Genomic DNA, 19,739 nt, shown 5'->3' with positions numbered 1-19,739 from the left:
CATAGTCAACCTTTGTTGCACATTTTGTCTGTAAATCAACTACTGTGATCAGTGCAGGTCTCTGTTGGTTAGACATGCTCTTCTCCCAGGTCATAAAAGGAGGACCTGAGTTGGGGATGATGAACAATCTGGGATTCTGTATGTTGTGAGCTACCTTTGGAGCTCCAAATATCATAGGTGCTATATTTGTATTGTTTAAGCAGTGTACATTTGTTCTTATTCACCTTGAGAGTTTACAGGAGCCCATTTGCACCATTTCTTTATTTGTGTTTGTATTATAGAAAATGTGGAAAAGTTCAGTTTCACTGTCGGGAACAGTTGTGAAAGGCCGAAGCTGTTGACACATCCTGAGCCGTTCTTTTTATAAGGCTCACGCAGTAAAAACAAGCATTACGAAACGTGGCGCCACAGAGATTGAGGGGCCGAGTCATAAATTTAGCGTAGACAGTTTGCCATTCTCGTGAACTCTTTACCTAGTAGGTTGAACGCAAATACGCAGTCATTCATCCCGTTTATTGGCACACGAGTCTCACCTTCTCTCCAGGTTCACAATGACAAAGTGCCTGGAGATCAGTGCTTTTACCTGCATGCTGTAAATCTGCTGAGGCTGAAATATTTCCTCTAACATCCATTTTTCCACCCAGAGCTAATTAGTGATGATATGGTTTGGGTAGATAATAGCGATAGAAAAAAAAAGGAGATGTAAACAGGCTAAAAATAAGGCTTATTTTGGGAGGAACTAATTTGGCCTCCATTGTCACACATGGTCCTGAAAATCCTCGGCGTCGTGTTTTGGGGCACGATGAAAGCATTCTTCTGGCAATCCTTCAAACAGGCCCGATCCAGCGGTAGCATTGACTGAAACAGCAGGGGCTTATCTTCGTCTTTGTGTCTTGTCATACTGTTTAAAGAAGATAAGCCTCATTCTTCTCTGCAGTATGCCGCTCAGGTATTTGTGATCTGACCAAAATCTAAGCCGAAAACAGTCTTATAGTCTGGACTGTTTGTCATTACCCCATTTAGCCATAAAACGATAAAGGCAGAGTAAAGTGATACGGTTGGGAAATACTAGGAATGTCCAACATTTGGATTTGTACAGCAGTCTGAATCAATCGGATTATTCTGTCGCCACTGGGTCCAGAGTTTTCTTCCTTATTGTCCCAAAACATGATGAGGACATTTTACAGATGGGAATTATTCAATGAGAAACCAAAAAAAAGAAATCCTTCTTTTTACTGCAGGATTATATGTGGTATAAGACAAAATCCAAAAAAAAAACAAAATTAAAAAAACAGACAAAATACACTTCTGTTTAATGGTCTGCATCCTAAATTATGAGACACCAGGTTTCATTTGCTTAGGTGGTGTGCAAGCAAAGAAAAATAATGGAAAGGGGGAAAAAAATCATATATTGAGTATGAATTAACATTTTGTAATCATAACTACATCATTGATGTTTACAGGTGTTCCCTTTATACAACACAGAAAACCCAGAGCACCAGAACAGCAGCATCATAAAGTGAGACTGGTAGTCTTGATATTTTTCTGTATTCACTAATGCAGTGAAGGTTTCACAGATCACAAAGTGTTTTTAAAGAATGTGTAGTCAGCGGGGAATGTCCTAATCCAGGTTTGACCAATCTATATATTGTAGTTTACGGTGTCGAATTATCCACTGCAGGTTTCTTCATCCTAAATATTTTAACTTTTGGAGTCGAAACAATCTTTTCAGCATGTATTTACTCACAATCTTATTGAAAATGAATTAATGGTGTTTTGCTGTCAAGCAGGTACAAAATCAAGTATTTATTGTTAATTTCAATATAACACACCAGAGGTGAAATCTTGCACAGGAGATATACATTTAAACATGATGCAAAATAGTGACTTTAGGAATAGTTGGGCATGAGTATGATTGAGCAAGTTCCAGTTTCAGGTATATTATACCTGATATACCAGATATTATTTTATTTATGCTGCCATTGGGCTTTGACATTTAATTACTAAATAAATTCCTCCACGATCCATTCTGGTCCAATGAAGGAGGCATCCAGGCCTAAGCCACCTTATCTGACTCCTCTTGATGTGGAGGAGCAGTGGCTATACTCCTCCCTCTATGTCTAAGGGATCTTTCAGCCACTCTGCAGAGGAAGCTCATTTCATTGTATCCAGGATCTCATTCTTTCAGTCATAACCCAGATTTAATGACCACAGGTGAGGGTAGGAACATAGACCAGTTTTGGCTCAACACTCAACTTACCAAAGGCTTTCTTTTCACCACAGCGGATCGATGCAGCGTACGTACTACTGCATGTGGCCACACTGGTCCATCTGTCAATCTTTCAGCTCCATTCTCCCCTCACTAGTGAACACCGTTGCCGACTTAGCGACTTTGTTGCTTTATTTAGCAACTTTTCAGACCCCTCTAGCAGCTCTTTTTAAAAAGTGACTAGCGACAAATCTAGGAAGTTTTTTTCTGCGTTTTTGGCATCTGTAGCGACTTCATGTGAAAGCACCAATTTTTGGCCATTACTGTCATGGGGGAGCAGCAATGCTGCCATAAGCTCCTCCCACTTCCTAAGAACTTAAAAGTTATCAGATGCAGCAGCCTTTTAGTGAAGCAAAAGTTGTCTGTAGTCACGCATTCGCAAAGCTGCCGGTGATCCCATCTTAGATTACAAAGCAGAATATACATATAATGTAAAAGTAATTCTTAATTTACAGATTGTTTTTACTCTGAAACTCTTGCGCTAAAATAATCCCCTGCATTTGATTTAGTCACAATCTGAGTCACTTATTGAGCTCCGCTCTGTGTGCTCCTGAAAACTGTCTTTAGGTTAAATATGATTTTGTAAAAAAAAAAATTGGTTTATGTAGTATGAGTTCAGGTACAATATTAAAATCAAGAAGTCATTTCATAAAATTAATTTGTAGTTCTAAACATTTTTGGACTTTTTAAAATCGCTTTTTTGTCTTGAAAATATTGTTATTCCTTCTGTTTCTTACAGTCTGTATCCCACTTACATAACATAAATTAGGCAATGCTGTCATCTCATGTTCTTTAAGGACTTTTAGGACAGCCAATATCAACTTTCCTGGCTCAGGAGTTTGCAAAACTGCTCGTGAACAAAGCCCCGAGTTACTTAAACTCCTCCACTTGAGGCAGGAGGCCCAATCTGGTGCTATTCCAAAATAATGGCAGACAAACTCGGTATAGCAATATTAGTTTTTGATTTATATCATATATGTCACTGTCTTTCTCTTCTCATTGGAAGTAATTTTAGGATCTTGCATATGATTTTATTGTAAGTTTGTGGAGATTTTTACAATAGTTTATATTGCTGTTTTAAAAGCATAAACCAGTAAACTAAAGGGGAGCTATGAAGCAGATTCCAGGTTCAGTGTTTGCTAACAGTTAGCTAGCAGTAAGTGCTTAGAAACAGTTTATGTGCGGTCTGTCACTCAGTCACTGACTGTCATGCACTATAGTTTGCCTGTGATACGGATGGCTGTTAACTCGTCACTGAACACAGCTTTAGCAAATCCCACGGGTTTTCCAACTTTTGTCAGGAAAAGTTTATCTCTGATCAAAATCCCAGAGGCACATCCCAAGCTAGCTTGTTATTGTTTTCCGACAGCGATTAAAAGCTGAATTTCATAAGTAATTATTATTAATTAAAGTTTATTATTTACTGGGCATCTAAAATGCTGCCACTGATTTAAATACCTTTAATGGTTATGTAATCATGTGTCATCAGTATATGATCAAACTTAAAATCACTTATTTAATGGTCATAGCTTCAACATTTACATTTCTCAGATTCAAAAAAAGGGTGAACATTGGTCAAGCTTTGAGCGTTGTTGTCAACTTAAAGGAAGGCAATGGGTTCAGAGACACGTGTAGGTTGCTGCTTTCCATATGGACAGGTAACTTTAAAGGTATACTATGCAACCGGGGTTGATTTTCCAGCAAGGCTCCCCCCAGAGGGCGAAAGTAAAAGTGCACTGTCATAAAGATGCTCAGCTGTTCTCCTGGTTTCTCCGTCAAGACAGGCGCGGTTGTTTTGAGCTTAGCAGACATGCGAACGCAACGAAAAGTGGAAAAAACGGCAGAACAAACAATGACTAACACAGTGAAAGTATGAACATGCACAGAGAGAGAGAAACTATTCCAATGTTGCTTACAATCGCATCAGCAGAAATGCGAGGTCCGTGTCAGCCTTGCAGCCTTCTTTTTCTTTTAGCTCTTGCCAGAGCCATATAGAAAGAGTTGCGACACTCTTTGATCTTACCGCCAGGGCAGTCACGTGGTTCGTGTAAACCGCTATAGTTCCAAAACATACGCTGGCTTTCATGTTCTTCTATGGGACAAACAGCAGCGATTATGTTATTTAACGGTAAATATATATATACACTCACCGGCCACTTTTTTAGGTACCCCATGCTAGTAATGGGTTGGACCCCCTTTTGCCTTCAGAACTGCCTCAATTCTTCGTGGCATAGATTCAACAAGGTGCTGGAAGCATTCCTCAGGAAGTTTGGTCCATATTGACATGATGGCATCACACAGTTGCCGCAGATTTGTCGGCTGCACATCCATGATGCGAATCTCCCGTTCCACCACATCCCAAAAATGCTCTATTGGATTGAGTTCTGGTGACTGTGGAGGCCATTTGAGTACAGCGAACTCATTGTCATGTTCAAGAAACCAGTCTGAGATGATTCCAGCTTTATGACATGGCGCATTATCCTGCTGAAAGTAGCCATCAGAGGTTGGGTACATTGTGGTCATAAAGGGATGGACGTGGTCAGCAACAATACTCAGGTAGGCTGTTGCGTTGCAACGATGCTCAATTGGTACCAAGGGGCCCAAAGAGTGCCAAGAAAATATTCCCCACACCATGACACCACCACCACCAGCCTGAACCGTTGATACAAGGCTGGATGGATCCATGCTTTCATGTTGTAGACGCCAAATTCTGACCCTACCATCCGACTGTCGCAGCAGAAATCGAGACTCATCAGACCAGGCAATGTTTTTCCAATCTTCTATTGTCCAATTTCGATGAGCTTGTGCAAATTGTAGCCTCAGTTTCCTGTTCTTAGCTGAAAGGAGTGGCACCCGATGTGGTCTTCTGCTGCTGTAGCCCATCTGCCTCAAAGTTCGACGTACTGTGCCTTCAGAGATGCTCTTCTGCCCACCTTGGTTATTTGAGTCACTGTTGCCCTTCTATCAGCTCGAACCGGTCTGGCCATTCTCCTCTGACCTCTGGCATCAACAAGGCATTTCCGCCCACAGAACTGCCGCTCACTGGATGTTTTTTCTTTTTCGGACCATTCTCTGTAAACCCTAGAAATGGTTGTGCGTGAAAATCCCAGTAGATTAGCAGTTTCTGAAATACTCAGACCAGCCCTTCTGGCACCAACAATCATGCCACGTTCAAAGTCACTCAAATCACCTTTCTTCCCCATACTGATGCTCGGTTTGAAGTGCAGGAGATTCTCTTGACCATGTCTACATGCCTAAATGCACTGAGTTGCCGCCATGTGATTGGCTGCTTAGAAATTAAGTGTTAACGAGCAGTTGGACAGGTGTACCTAATAAAGTGGCCGGTGAGTGTATATACATATATATATGCAAACATACATCCTACTACTTTTTCAGCTGTTATTGGCGCAAAAAGCGTACAACGGAGTCCAATGGGAGTGTTGCAACTCTTTCTCTCTATGGCTCTGGCTCTTGCCATTCAGAAAAAGCTTGCCCGATGTTCACCCGTGTACGACTCCTCTCTCTGTCCAGAGCCCTTTTCCTCTTTCTTGCCTGCTCCGACATGGGCTTTCGCTGTTTTCTCGCTGGTTCCGCCATGATAACTGCACAAATATCGCCACTGCGCTAGCAACGAGCACGCCTTTCACTGGGGGCGTGTAGCAGTTCTCGCCGTAAAGCAAGACCGACTCTCGCGGTCTTGCACGAGACTACTGAGCCTGTGAGTGCGGGCCGAGTGGTCCTGCAATTGCAAGTGCGGTATTTCCCCTTCAGACCACCAGGGCGGCCGAGAAAACCTTTGTTCGACCTGAAATGACTCATTTAATCATCCAAAACGGTATGGAACACATTAATTAACTGAAAAATGTTGCATAGTATGCCTTTAATTTTTGCCAATGCTAACCTGGCAACCAGCTGGCAAACAGTGCAACTGAAGGTTGGAAACAACACAGTGAGCGCAAGTCCGCCACCTACTGGCCGGTAGGAATTAAACTTATAACTATCTTCTTTAATTGTGCATTTCATGTGTATTCAAAAGTCAAAAGCTCAATGTGATGAACACCAGGAATAGGCAGACATTATAGAATATATTAACCGGTTGTCAACAACTATTCGCTACTGTACTTAGTACACGTACAGGGGGGAGGGGGGTGGGGGCTAACCCCCCTAGTGGTCAGTGACTGCGTTCTTAGAAAGCTGCATTACCAGGTTCGATCCCTGCAGACTTGCACCATTCGTCCCTGAGCAAGACTCTTGGCCCCAGATTGCCTCCTGGGTGCCACTCAGCGTATGCAGCCCACTGCTCCCTAAGGGATGGGTTAAATGCAGAGACAAAATTTCCCCTCTGCGGGACTATAAAAGGAAATCTTTCTTTCCTATTTTACCACATCACTGTTGCTGAGTTGATGAGAAGAACAGCTAGGTCCTCTTAAGCTTCCCGTTCAGATGGACATGAATTCTAGCTCTGCAACGCCAACCAATAAAGCAAACAGGAACAGTAAGGAACACACAGACCACATAGTTCTCTATTTTATCACCAGATGTTTCTTCTGCTAACTTGACGCAAACATGGTCCTGGAGTGATCCTGGGAGGGTGATCTTGTCTGAACTTGCTGACGTGCCCATCTTATATTTCTAATCAGTCTCTGATGTAAGCACATACATCCCTCCGCTTTAATTCTCTTACTGTGCCGTTGCCAATGGAAAGCTGCCTGATCTGCCCAACAGATTACGGGGCAATGGCACTTATCCTAGTTTGGATGAAAAGCTTTAAAATGTTTGTTACAATCTGCAACAAGTAACCCAGCACAGTATAGCAGGGGTTGGTCCACTGGTGCATACAGAATGCATACAACTAGAGGGTAGGAACATCAGCAAAGTGGGGGTACTTCTCACCACGCATTATTTGTTGGACTCCTCACTATCTTTAATCCCAATTTAATGACTCTTGGAAAGTGTATATTCATCCCATTAATTGTACGCACAGTATTGGCTCAACCCGCTTTGGGCTCACACCTTCACGTTTACACTTGTGAAGATATTTAAATATTTAAAGTTTGTCAATCATTCAACACACTCTTTTAAATCAGCTTTTCAGAAATGGTTAAAGGATATATAAAAGAATGCATCTTTTTGATAAACTTATTAAATTTGAGGCTTGTGTTACTTTAGCACAGGTGCATCAGTACATTTGAATTTTATTGAAAAGTTAATTTATTGCAGAAATCCTATTTAAATAAGGAAACATATATAGATTTATTAAGCAAAGAGCGATACTTTTTCAAGTATTTGACTCATTTTGTTGATTATAGCTCGCAGTAAATGTGAACCCAATTATAAAATATTTTGGACCAATAAAAAAAAAGGTATTTTAAGCACAATAAATGTCATCATTCATTTTGCATGAATTACTGCATCGTTGCAGTGTGGCGCTCATTCTCTACGGGGTTTAAGTTAGGCCAGACTGTGGCCTGATCAAGCAGAGTGCTTCCATGGTCCTTAAAACAGTTTCCTGTACTTTTGACGGTGCGGGCAGCTGCCAAGTCATGCTGGAAAACTGATCAGCATACCCTGAAAGCTCGACAGCAGAAGAAGCGATGACATTTTCTCAAATTTCCATTTGACGACTGAGCTAACAGGAAATAACATGGCTCATGTGATGATACTACAGTCTTGGGGATCTCTGAAGGGGAAGGGGGAAATGGCAAAACTAATCCATATAAGAAATGACAATTTAACTGCCAAGTTGATAGCAAAAAAAGAAAAAAGAAAAAAACAAGATGAAAAGTTATAAAGGTCATTGTACATTTTGACTTGTTTCTATGTGACTATTGGTTTTGTTATTTATCCTTTTCCTATATATTTTGTTTCTTCTATCCAGTTACTGTATTTATTCTATAACTTCATATTATATTCCTTCACTGGCCTTTTCCAGTGTGCACCATTTCTATTTGCTCCACAGACCTTAAGTCTCCTTTCCTTTGCTGTCTGCAGAACTCTTCGGTGCTCCTTTTATCTCCTCTCTCTTCTCCTAAGCTAATTTTCCTTTCATCTTATTCTTTTCTCCATTACACTGTAGTCCGACCAAAGACCTGAACTGTGGTGGTATTATCTCGTCATTAGTGGCAACTTTCTTCTCTTAATCTGTCTTTTAGAATTTTAACCTTTTTATTTTAGCCCCAGAGAAAAACATCCTGAGACTAATGAAGCCACGGATGGAGGCAAAAACACATGGGACTGCCTCTGTATCTAGTTGGTTGACCCCCTTCAGTCATTGCTTTCTTTTGTTTCCGGGAGTATTCCACTGAGACATGCATATCTCAGAGTGACATCGTTAGGAGTGAGTAAACATGAGAGTTGTTGATTTCCCTTTCACCCGTCCTGTTCATTGCTCTGCTTTTTTACCAGAAACATATGAGAAGTGTCGGCATGTTATAATGACAGTGCTCAGTTCTTCCTCTGTCTCTCTGGTCCTCAGGTAATCTGTCAAAGACCTGCACTGTGCACGGCTGGCCCTCAAGCAGCCTGGACTCCTATATCATGGACTGTGGCTACAATCCCAACAACACCGTGGAAGAAAATTCGGTTGGTTTGGCAACATGTGCGCTTATGTTTTAAGAAATATCTGAAAGATTTGCATGAGCCTGGTATGATGGATGGTGTTGTTGCAGGGAGAATTTTACACCACCATCAAAGCTGGCTACACAGTGGGTCACAGCATTTCCCTTATTTCTCTGATGGTGGCCATCACCATACTGTGTCTCTTTCGGTAAGGATTATTCTTAAACAATACGTACACCTTTATTCCTCGTTTAGAGCTGAGGTTTTCCTTTTTAAAATCAAGCACGACACCAGGTGATGAGTTTTCCAACATACAATCATGTCTCTGAATGCCAAAGGTCCATGGATCCACTAATTTATGACTACCTAAGGTTCTTGATTTTATTTAGGCCATAAAAATCATATTTAAAATGTGATATGTTTAGCCCAGAGGTCCAATTCAGGTTTTGCCTTAACAAAGACGAGGAAAGTGAGTCAACCAACTTTGGACCACAGTTAGACTATAGATGGCTTTTCACATTTCAGCCATGATTTCATGTTCAGGGGGAAGACAGCGTTGGGTAAGGTTTGTTTATAAAAATTAAAGTAACAGATATTTTAAAAGAGCCACACAGCAGGACTTGGAACTTTTCGGTTTGTTGTGTGATATCAAAACAGAAAAAGGCCCATTGACTGTCAGTGACTATAAGCCCAAACTGCGGCCTATAGTCAAACCACCAAGGTGAATGATGTTCATGCTGTGCTCCATTCTGACCTGCCTTGACTTGCCCTTAAACAACAATGCGACACTGATAAGTTTAGCTGGTGTGCGCTTGGCGGCCTATTCGTCGCAGTTTGCATTTGTGCTTGTTTGCACATGATGGGCTAAACAACAGGGCCTGTGTTTACTCCACTGGGTCATGAAATGCCATTGGCTTGCACTGTGGAGCAGCAACACAGGATGTCAAGAACCTCTGGTGTTTATGTTCGGCTTCAGATGCTGTGCTCAGGCAGCTGGCTGGTCTCATCTGACCTGCTGGTGATCCGCCTGGTGGTTTTGCACGATTCACGAAAAGTCATCTGCCGAACGGGAAAGGCCTTTGTTGGAAAACAGAATAGAGAACTTACATTAGTTGCACTGTATCTGCAGGTCTGCTGGTGCACTGTATCTGCAGAAATCCTTTGCATTTAAATCTCTGCTGAACGTCCAGCCAGAGGATTTCCCTTCTGTCTCTGGCTGATAAATATATTCAGTGTTTTATGATGTGTTAGACATGGCTATAGCACTTCTTGACATTTTCACGGTTTATTTGCAGACGTGTCGAAATAGTAACAGTCCTTTACATTACGATTGTCAAGAGTAACGAACCCCATAGAACCACTGATCCATTTCTGGTTTGCTTTGGTGAACTGAGTTTTTTTTCTTACTTAAAACCTTTAAATATAGATTATGCTTTTCTACAGGAAGCTTCACTGCACAAGAAACTACATCCACATGCATCTGTTTGTGTCTCTCATCCTCAAAGCCGTCACTGTTTTTATAAAGGATGTGGTTCTGTACGAGGTGGGCGAGACGGAGAACTGCCAGTCATCAGTGAGTACTCTGTCCAGCCGTCGATCTGTGCTGCTGAACGCTGTGCTCATATACCGCTGCAGAGCGTACATTATAAGACAGCGTCAGGTGCCAGGGAGACATTGTCGGACGTCTGAGCTTAGATATCAGACTCTAAAGAAGTTAAACATCACACTTCAGACCAAACGGATCCCGAATAAACGCCGTCAGACCAAACAGCCATGCCCTCGGAGCACACAGATCAGACCAAACGGACTGAGATGATCAAAGATGTTTACCTGAGACATGACTGTCCTAAAAAAGTGCAGAATATGCAGTACTGCATACATGGTCAGTGAAACTTCACAGTCAGTTTATATGTCTCTAAAATTGTTTTTTTTTAACCTCAGTTGTCGCAGTTGCTCTTTCAGACTTTACTGCCTGAAATGTATTGTCCCAGCTTTACTCAATGTTTTGGGTGTAACAGTGTTTGCAGAGTCCCTCACAGCCCCGAGCTGAAGGTTCCCTATTCTCCTGGAAAGCAGGATGTTGTGAGAGTTCCTGTTTGTTTAGCCTTAAACCTGCACTGAAGACAGCAATGCCTGTAAATTGCTTCCACAGCTGTGTGATATCTGCTTTATCTTGACGAGGCTATTACCATAACTGCTAAGGTAACAATGAGAGTCAGATAAACCTCCAGTGCAGTTTTATGCAACACAGCTGTTTCAGTTTTATTTCACCGTCCAGGCCTTGAACATCATCATCATCATCTGCTCTATCTCCACAAAGAATTAGCTCGTTAGACTGTAAATGACCTACCGCTACGGAGGCTGATTTTTAAATGGCTGAGTATAGATCATATTATAGCGTCAAACACAGCTGCTACAGTTTGAAGATGTTTCTTGACTTTACAAGTAAAACCACCATTAAAACGAGATGTCTTATATTTTCGGAACAGTTTCAGCTCAAGTGGTTCCAAGCATTGTTTTTGATTGAGGCCTGTTACTTTTTGTCCGAGCTATGTGTGCCATTGCAGTGTCTGAGTCACAAAGCAAAAAAGCTCCGATAATATCGTAGCCATCAACTTTAGCAGGTGTCAGTGATTTGAAGTCCTTGTGGGTCGGATCGAGGTTGGCCTTGATTCACAATCTGGGTATGAGAAACAGCAGGATTTGTGATGTGGATGTTTGATGTTATAGGTTATAAATGATGATAGACTGATCCATTTGAAGATAAAAGTCAAAGATACAAATGATGTTTGCTTGTCAGAGTGAAACAGTTTCGAGCTTATTTGACTGGCAGTGCATCCTGTTGTTTTTGCTTGATAGGTGAAGAAAATGTCCCAAAAAAAGACCACATCTCTAGAAGAAAGGATACATTTTACCTCACGATTCCTAGTCTGTTTTTGTAAAGCCATTAATGCCCCAGGTTGTTCTCATGAACTATTTCTTCCCACACTACAACGACAGTTACAGTGTGCACATATGGAAATAAATTGATCCCAGTGAAAATGATTCAAATTGAAGCTAATCAAGCATACGCATGCAATAATGGTGAATTCTACAAATAATGGTTTAAAAACAAATCTGTTAGAAGAGCTAAAAATCCCATTCAAAACACCAACATGAGGTGATTAGTAGTGGTGTGCAGTCAGTTTCTTCCTCATTTGAAAGGCTGAATAATTAATCTGACTGTAAAATGGATTTTTGAGGGAGTCAGCCTTCTCCACAGGACTGACATGTCATCAAAATCCGGATCCAAAGGATAAGAATGTGCAAACTGTATAAAATGTAATCGGCCAATCCAATTAAACTACACTTTGTTAGTATGGCACCATTTTAAACTGAGCTAAAATTAGATTTCATGGGATTTGGAATATGTAATACATCAGGATAGGAAGTGTAAATAATAGTGTCATCAGCGTAAACATGAGTGGAGCATTTGTTTAGCAAATTATCGATGAAACAGGAGAAAAAGATTTTAGTCTTTTTGGGCCTCACAAAAACGTTTTTTTTTATAAGCCTGTTGAAGGATTTACTAGATTTGAAAGTTTATCAGGCCAAATGTCTGTCTTAAATTTGCGCTGTATTCATGGTACTACAGTGAGCCACAGACAGATGCATGTGTTGCAGGTGGGCTGCAAGGCGGTAGTGGTCTTCTTCCAGTATGGAGTCATGGCGAGTTACTTCTGGCTGCTGGTAGAGGGCCTCTACCTTCACGCTCTGTTGGCCGTCTCCTTCTTCTCTGAGAGGAAGTACTTTTGGTGGTACATTTTGATTGGCTGGGGTAAGTGCTCACATAGCCGTGTCGTGCGTGGGAGGTCTGTCCCGTACTCTCGTCTTTTTTCTTTTTTAACAAAACATTTATCGTTTTTAAGCGTTTTACATGTTGACTTTAAACATGCAGCTATACGTGTGGAGAGTGCTGACTCGTTTGTCTCCATATGAAGGAGTCATGTTTAGGTCAGCAGCAGCGTCTGCGCTCTTGAAGTGTAAGATTGGTGCCATTTGAAAGACATTTAGCTTATTTGGAAGACTTGAAATAAGACATCAAATACATCAATTTGATTTGTACCTAAAGAAACTTTCCTCTTTGCAGCAATAATTCACTAAAATACAAACATTCACACGGAGGAGCTGCCAGGATCTGACCGCTTTCATGTTACTTTTCCTTTATAACCCCTTTTGTCCTTTAATTCCCTTTGAAACAAATGATCAGTAACCATGTTTTATTCTCCCCACCACACCAGTAAATAACTATAAATAGGCTTGAAATGCTGTGTCCCAGCAGGAAAACTGAGAGAAGACTGTGACTTTCCTGCACAGTCCCTAGATGAACCAATATTGGCACCGAGCTCATAAGAATCCTGTAAAAAACGAGAAGCATACGCAAAATGCGTAACTGCTTCAGCTATAAAGTAATTCAGAAAGACTTACCCACTTATTTGGCCATCCTGACTGCTTGCATGGTTTGTTTGGATCACTGTGGCCATAAATTATAGCTCCTTTCTGATGGGGAAAAATGTAACATTGATGTTACAGCTAATTCTGTCTGCTGTTTGTTTACAGGGGCTCCAACCCTCTTCATCTCTGCCTGGGTGGCTACAAAAGCTTATTTAAATCACCCTGGGTGAGTTAATCGTTATTTTCAAAAAAGTGTTTCTTGCAGATCTTTGCTGCGTCTGAAAGCCGGGATTCTTTACAGCGTAACCATTGATTAAACTGACGACTCAGTCACTGTAACTGCTATAATTAAAATGAAAACAACAAATAAAAAAAATCATATTTGCCAGAATTTGGCCCTTTTTTAGTTTAACTGGAAAAAAACAGTAGGTTTTACTCTGGGGAAGAGAGCCCTCCATGTTGCAAGGGTGGGAAAAGTACTCTTCTTTATGGGAGTAAATGTATAGATATTTGTATAAAAAAAGATGTTGATAAAAGTAAAAGTACAGATTAACTTTACTTAAGAAAAAGTAAAAAAGTATGAGTTCCTTTATCTCTTTTGACATCTTTACAAAACAAAAAGAGAGGTTCTAGGCACCCAAAATAGGATAGTTTTCCTCTTTTGCTCACAACCTGCCCTAAAAACACACTTTTACCTGTAAGTGTGTTTTTCATATTTGTTGCAGAAATCTTGAAGGCCAGAGGCTCGTGGTTTTTAGGTCGGCACTAAACACAGAGCATTCGCTATGAATCCGTCTTTGAGCAGACAACATCAGAGAGTTCTGTTAAATCAGGCGACGGTCGGGAATGGCCCGCTTCTCTGAATCTGTTCTGTCGTCGTCTCCAATGTTTCCCAGTTGATAGTCATCATCCGTGTCGCTGTTAAAGTTTTTCTCTGTATCACAAACCGCTCCCACTGGGAGCCTTCTCTGCCCTCTGTTTTGATAAGACTTTTACATCATGTCGCCATCAATTTGTATAAAAGTAACGAGCCAGTTATGTCAATGTAAGGAATAGAACACATAGATATTTTTGTTTCAGTGTGGGGAGTAGTGAAAGTAAAAAGTTGGCAGATAAACAAATACTTTTACAAGCTAGATAAGAACAGTAACAAAGTATTTGTACTGTGTTTTTTTTTTTTTTAAAAACAAACAAATTATCATAATACCTTATTGAACCACTAAAAGCTGAGAAGTAAGTGGCACTACTGTAACTAACAACCCTGTAACAGATGTAGAAGAGTCCTTTAGCAGCACAACCTCTATATCTACTATAATGTGTGATAGTGACTAAAACGTTTTCAATTTGTCACCTTAAAACTATAAACTGTATCATTTATATTTTATAGGCAGCTTAAATTGTATCAGGATTTAATGTGATTGGCCACAAGGTAGCATATGATTGTGAATTGGAAGGAAAATTATACATACAATTTTCGAGGAAATAAAAATCTGAAAAGTGTGGCATGGCATTTTTACTCAGCCCCCTGGAAATAAATACTTTGAAATACTTTGTAGAAGCATCTTTCATCACAAAAACAGCTGCAAGTCCTTGAGGGTATGTCTCTAGCTAAGCACATTTAGAGACTCTAATTGGAGTTTGCATTGTGTTTTGCAGAACAGCTGCGGCTACATCATCCCTTTGTAGCTGTGGCTGTATGTTTATTAAGGTTGTTCCCCCCGAGTTCAGACAGATGTGCAATGTTAGTGTTCCCCTACGCGCACAATTTTGGATGTAGGTCAAAGAATGTATATTTTTTCCATCAACCAGAGCCAGAGCTGCAGTGGGAGGTTTTATGGTTTACCCTTAAGAACTGGCAGCTGCATTTCAAGCAAAACGTTCTCCTAAAAGATAACTCAGGTGGGCTGGATACAAACGAATAGAAAGCCTGAGATATTGTTTTATAACTTATTACTGTTTTAAAATTCTCCACAACTTTCCTGGCCTCTCAGCTGTGTTCCTCTGTATTCACGAGAGGAACACAGCTGAAACGAGAGGAGATAAGTAACTGGGTGACTTCTGAAGGCAGTTGGCTGCTTTTATTTAGGGGGCGGGAGAGACTGAAGACAAATGCACGGCATACTTTAAGGATTTATAGGAAATAAATTAGAAAACCATCTAGGAGCCTTCTTCCATTTCAGAGTCATGCACTACTCTGTGTCGGTCCATCACATGTTTGTAATTGGGATATGAGAAAATGTGAAGAAGTTCAAGGGTTATGAATGCTTTCTGCAAAAGACACTGCTATTGTGTCTATAGTTCAAAATCAGTGTTACGTTCAAATGAACAGAAGAGCTAAATGAACAAAGTTTTTCAGCCATTGCAACCATTTCTGACTGTTAGGCTAAACACTTAAAAACTATTCAGTGTGTATCTACTCTACATAGTGTTGCTTCCTACTTTGATCTGTATTCTCCATCTTTTACTCCTTCGTGTCAGATGCTGGGAAACAATCGATGACGCCTCGTGGTGGATCATCAAAACGCCTGTTTTAATTGTCATACTTGTGAGTTACGTCACCTGTAAGAGTCTTAACATTTCGCAGAAAGCTGTGCTTAATATGCCATTAACCAGTGTCCCGCTTCTGTGCCAGATGAACTTTTTCCTCTTCATTTGCATAATCCGGATCCTGAGGCAGAAAATGAATTGTCCCGACATCGGAAGGAAGGAATCCAACCAGTACTCGTAAGTTATCATTGACAAATGTCAACAAGTCTGTGGAAGCAAAGGTTGCAGCCAGGTCTGATCAGCTGACTTTGTAGGAGACATTTTCCTGCTGTTAAGATTTGGTGGCAGGCAATTGTTCTTCATAAACAAAGCTACACAATGCCCTCCAAATGTATTCATACACTTTGGACGTTTTTCCATTTTGTCACATCTAAAATGCAAGATTCTTACTGAATTATTGGCGTAAATAGAACAACACAAAGTGTTGCATAACTGAAATTGATGAAAGAAATCCATGATTTTAGTATTTCTTCCATAAAAACGGAAGGCTGTAGTGTGCATTTGTATTCTGACCCATAGTTTGATACCCCTAAATAAAATCCACAGCAACTAACCCCCTTTGTAATTCAGCTAAATAGTAAACACAGTCCGCCTGTTTAATCTAATTAAATCTCAGTGTCAATCAGTCTGGTCTGTGACGACCTTAGCAACATGAACGCAAAGGAACACAACAGGCAGGTCCAGATAAATCTGTGGAGAACTTTAAAGAGGTTCTAGGTTATTAAACAATATCCCATGTTCTGGGCATCTCTCAGAGCTCTCTTCAATCCATCATCTGAACATGGAAAGCTGATAAAATCCCCAGCTCAGGTGGGAGAATCTATTATTATTATTATTAGTCACTCACTCCACATATCTGGCCTTTCCAAATCTGCCTGAAAGAAAACTATAAAACAATTCTGTTTCCAGTTTCCCACAAGCCACGTAGGGGACTCACAAAACACGTGGATTAGGGCGCTCTGGTCAGATGAGACCGAAGCTAAATTATTTGGACAAGATGCAAAACTCTGTGGTGAAAAAGTAAAACATGGTGTTGCCAGCATCATACTGTGGGATACTTTTTCTGACACATTCTTTCATTAAAGGTTGCTAAAGACTTGCTCTGGGGTGGAGGTTCACCTTCCAGTAGGACTTCAGTGGTTTAGCTACAGCCATTTTACAAAAAACACAATAGACCAAATGTTCATTCTTTAGATGTGCAACGCTCTCACTTCTCTGAATCGTCTCCATTCTCTTCCTTTTTCTGCTGTTTCTAGGAGACTGGCTAAATCTACTCTGTTGCTGATACCTCTCTTTGGAATAAACTACATAATATTTGCATTTATCCCCGACCACATCAACCCACAGCTCAGGATGGTGTTTGATCTTGTTCTGGGATCATTTCAGGTAACACACCTAACCGCTTTGTGCGGACGCAAAACCTGTTTGTCGTTTATTAATTTTTTTTTTATGTCCCCGTAGGGCAGCCATAAATTTGTTATTTAAACGGCTGTTTAATAAGTGAGATCCGGAGAAATACTTGTGCAGCAACAGAATTGTGTATCTTAATGGTTAGCGTTATACCTTTGGAATAAGTTCACTGATTCACAACGTTGCTCTGCGCATAGATGTTGTGAGCAAAGTGCAAAAATGGAAACTTTGTGGTGGAAAGTCCTATCAATTTATAACCATCTTGGCTCAGAATGATATCTCCCGGGAACGTGTCCCAGCCATCCACATGATGAACCTCCTGTCTAAGCCCGAAGTTGGTCTTAATCTTGCCGTCATTATTCATGCTAAAATATTTGGAGCATTTCCCCAGCTGAGCCATGGAGTTCAGCTTTCTTTTCAACAGAAACTCCTCTTTTTCCTCTCTCGTCAACAGGGCTTTGTTGTTGCAGTCCTGTACTGCTTCCTGAACGGAGAGGTGAGTCAATTCAAACAAAGCACATGTGTTTGCTCTCCTTTTTCTTTTAAATTGTCACTAATTCTGTTATATTTTAACCTAGCCCCGGTGTGTGTCCAGCGCTCTTTAACGCCACTCCTCATGCTGTTTGCCCACCGCTTGGTCTCCCCTGCAGGTGCAGTCCGAGGTTAAGCGTAAGTGGCGCAGGTGGATGCTGCAGAGGTTCCTCGGCGCTGACAATAAGTACCAGCAGCCCTCCATTGGGAGCAATGGCAACAATTTCAGCACTCAGATCACCTTGTTGACCAAAAGCAGTCCCACCGCACGACGGGCTTCGGGCTGCGACGAGCACCTTTCTGCAATCTGAAGTCCACCAGTCGCTGACTCCCTTTGGTTTTTTATCATCAGTTAATGAATGCGTGACTCATGTACTGTTGCCATACCCTGGGTGTACCGAGGACGCGCTAATCCTAAAGTGGATTTTTGTTGTGGTTGTAATCTTATCTGCTAGCTATAGAAAGGAAACAGGTGCTCAGTGTTTTTCTCACCAGCGCGCAGAGTCATCTGACACCTCCGACAACACTTTCTTATTAATGAGATGTCTGCAAAGAAGGAAAGCTCCTATTTTTACCGATTACATTTATGCAGCATTGATCAGGGAGAGCATTCCCTGTACTGCAGAACGGCTACACTTTTGCACTGGGTTGCCTACCTTTCAGGGGATCAAGGAGGGAGACTTTTAAATGAAAGAAAGTGGGATCTTCCGTTCTTACTTAAAAAGGCACACTAAAATATAGTGAACATGCAAGTCCCCCAATGTCAGCTGGTCTAAGGACAGAGCGTACGTAGCAAGAATAATTGTAAACAATAAGTGCAGACACTAAAACCAGAGTTTCCAAGTTGATTTGTTGCCTCTAGTACGCACTATGCTGGAAAAGCTGCTTTGGATAGAATCCCTTGTGGAGTTGGAATAATTTTTGTCCACTCAGAAGGACTTTTTTTTTTTACTGAGGAGTACAATTTGGACAGAGGGAGAACTCCGGTCACAAGCCTTTCAACTTTATACAGTATGTTTGAGCCAGAATATGACTGATAGTCCAGAAGCACTGATGGAGGCTAGCAGTGGATGCAGGGCTGAAAACAAGTGACGACAAGAATAATGGTGTTGTTGTACAAATCAGTTTATGTACGTTTCTGATGTTTTTCAGAATTAGATTGACTTCCAGGCATTTTCAGCTCTCGTAAACGGCGTTTTTAGCTGCTTGTGCCTGAGTTATGTGGCACGTCACTACAACTGATGTACTGACGACATAGAAATCTAGTGCTTTACACTTTAAACCAAGTCCAACAAGAGGAGAGGATCTATTTTTGTGACCTGCGCATATCTGCGTTTTAATGTGCGCTCGCTTATATGCAACAACACACTTTGCTCTTTTTGCGTGAACAAATAAACGTACCTTTGATCATGTTTAATTTGTGGTCAAGGAGGAGCAGCTGGTTCCACTGGACCCATCGTAGGTCTGACCCCTTGGCGATTATTCTTGGCAGTCATGGCAGATGATGCCGCAATTTTGCAAATCTTGGCATTATCGGTCGTCCCAACCCCCCCCCCCCCCCTCCCATTCTCTTTATTACCTGCATCCGTGTGTCTTTACGCAGTCTGTTGCGTAACAATGTGTTTAGTTTGGCTATGAATAACTATTGGACCAAAGTTGGTCTTTTTTTAATCAAAGTTACCAAGTCGAGGCACCACCTGACTGACAGAAAATAATAGAAGAAGGAGTGAATTTGCACACTGACGTTCTTAAAGAGCAACATAGCACAGAAATACAGAATTAACAAAAACAACTCTCTAAATACAAGAATTTATTGACCAATACTTAAACGTCCAGTTAAAAAAAAAACTTTAATCAACCAACATTAACTAGACTAGTGACATTAAATTAAGCTAATAAGTAAAGATGACAAGAATAAGGAAAACTAATAAACAACGGGGGTAAGAAAGACAAGAATAAAGTTGAAATCAATAACCAATAAGATAATGCA

General features: G+C 40.9%; 1 protein-coding gene across 1 annotated transcript in view; it reads left to right on the top strand.

Annotated features, from left to right (window-relative positions):
- Positions 1-19,288, top strand: part of LOC105930293 (vasoactive intestinal polypeptide receptor) — a 33,707-nt gene extending 14,419 nt beyond the window's left edge. The window contains exons 4-13 of the mRNA XM_012868424.3: positions 8,745-8,851; positions 8,938-9,035; positions 10,271-10,400; positions 12,491-12,644; positions 13,427-13,487; positions 15,740-15,806; positions 15,894-15,985; positions 17,065-17,194; positions 17,673-17,714; positions 17,869-19,288. Coding sequence (XP_012723878.1) covers positions 8,745-8,851; positions 8,938-9,035; positions 10,271-10,400; positions 12,491-12,644; positions 13,427-13,487; positions 15,740-15,806; positions 15,894-15,985; positions 17,065-17,194; positions 17,673-17,714; positions 17,869-18,060 — 1,073 coding nt within the window. The 3' untranslated portion in view covers positions 18,061-19,288. The remainder of the gene's footprint in view (positions 1-8,744; positions 8,852-8,937; positions 9,036-10,270; positions 10,401-12,490; positions 12,645-13,426; positions 13,488-15,739; positions 15,807-15,893; positions 15,986-17,064; positions 17,195-17,672; positions 17,715-17,868) is intronic.
- The last annotated feature ends 451 nt before the right edge of the window (positions 19,289-19,739 follow it).

The sequence above is a fragment of the Fundulus heteroclitus genome, chromosome 6, assembly GCF_011125445.2.
Source record: "Fundulus heteroclitus isolate FHET01 chromosome 6, MU-UCD_Fhet_4.1, whole genome shotgun sequence".
Taxonomy (NCBI): Eukaryota; Metazoa; Chordata; class Actinopteri; order Cyprinodontiformes; family Fundulidae; genus Fundulus; species Fundulus heteroclitus.
Note: the sequence above shows the minus strand (reverse complement) of the source record. Positions and strands in the feature narration are given on the sequence as shown.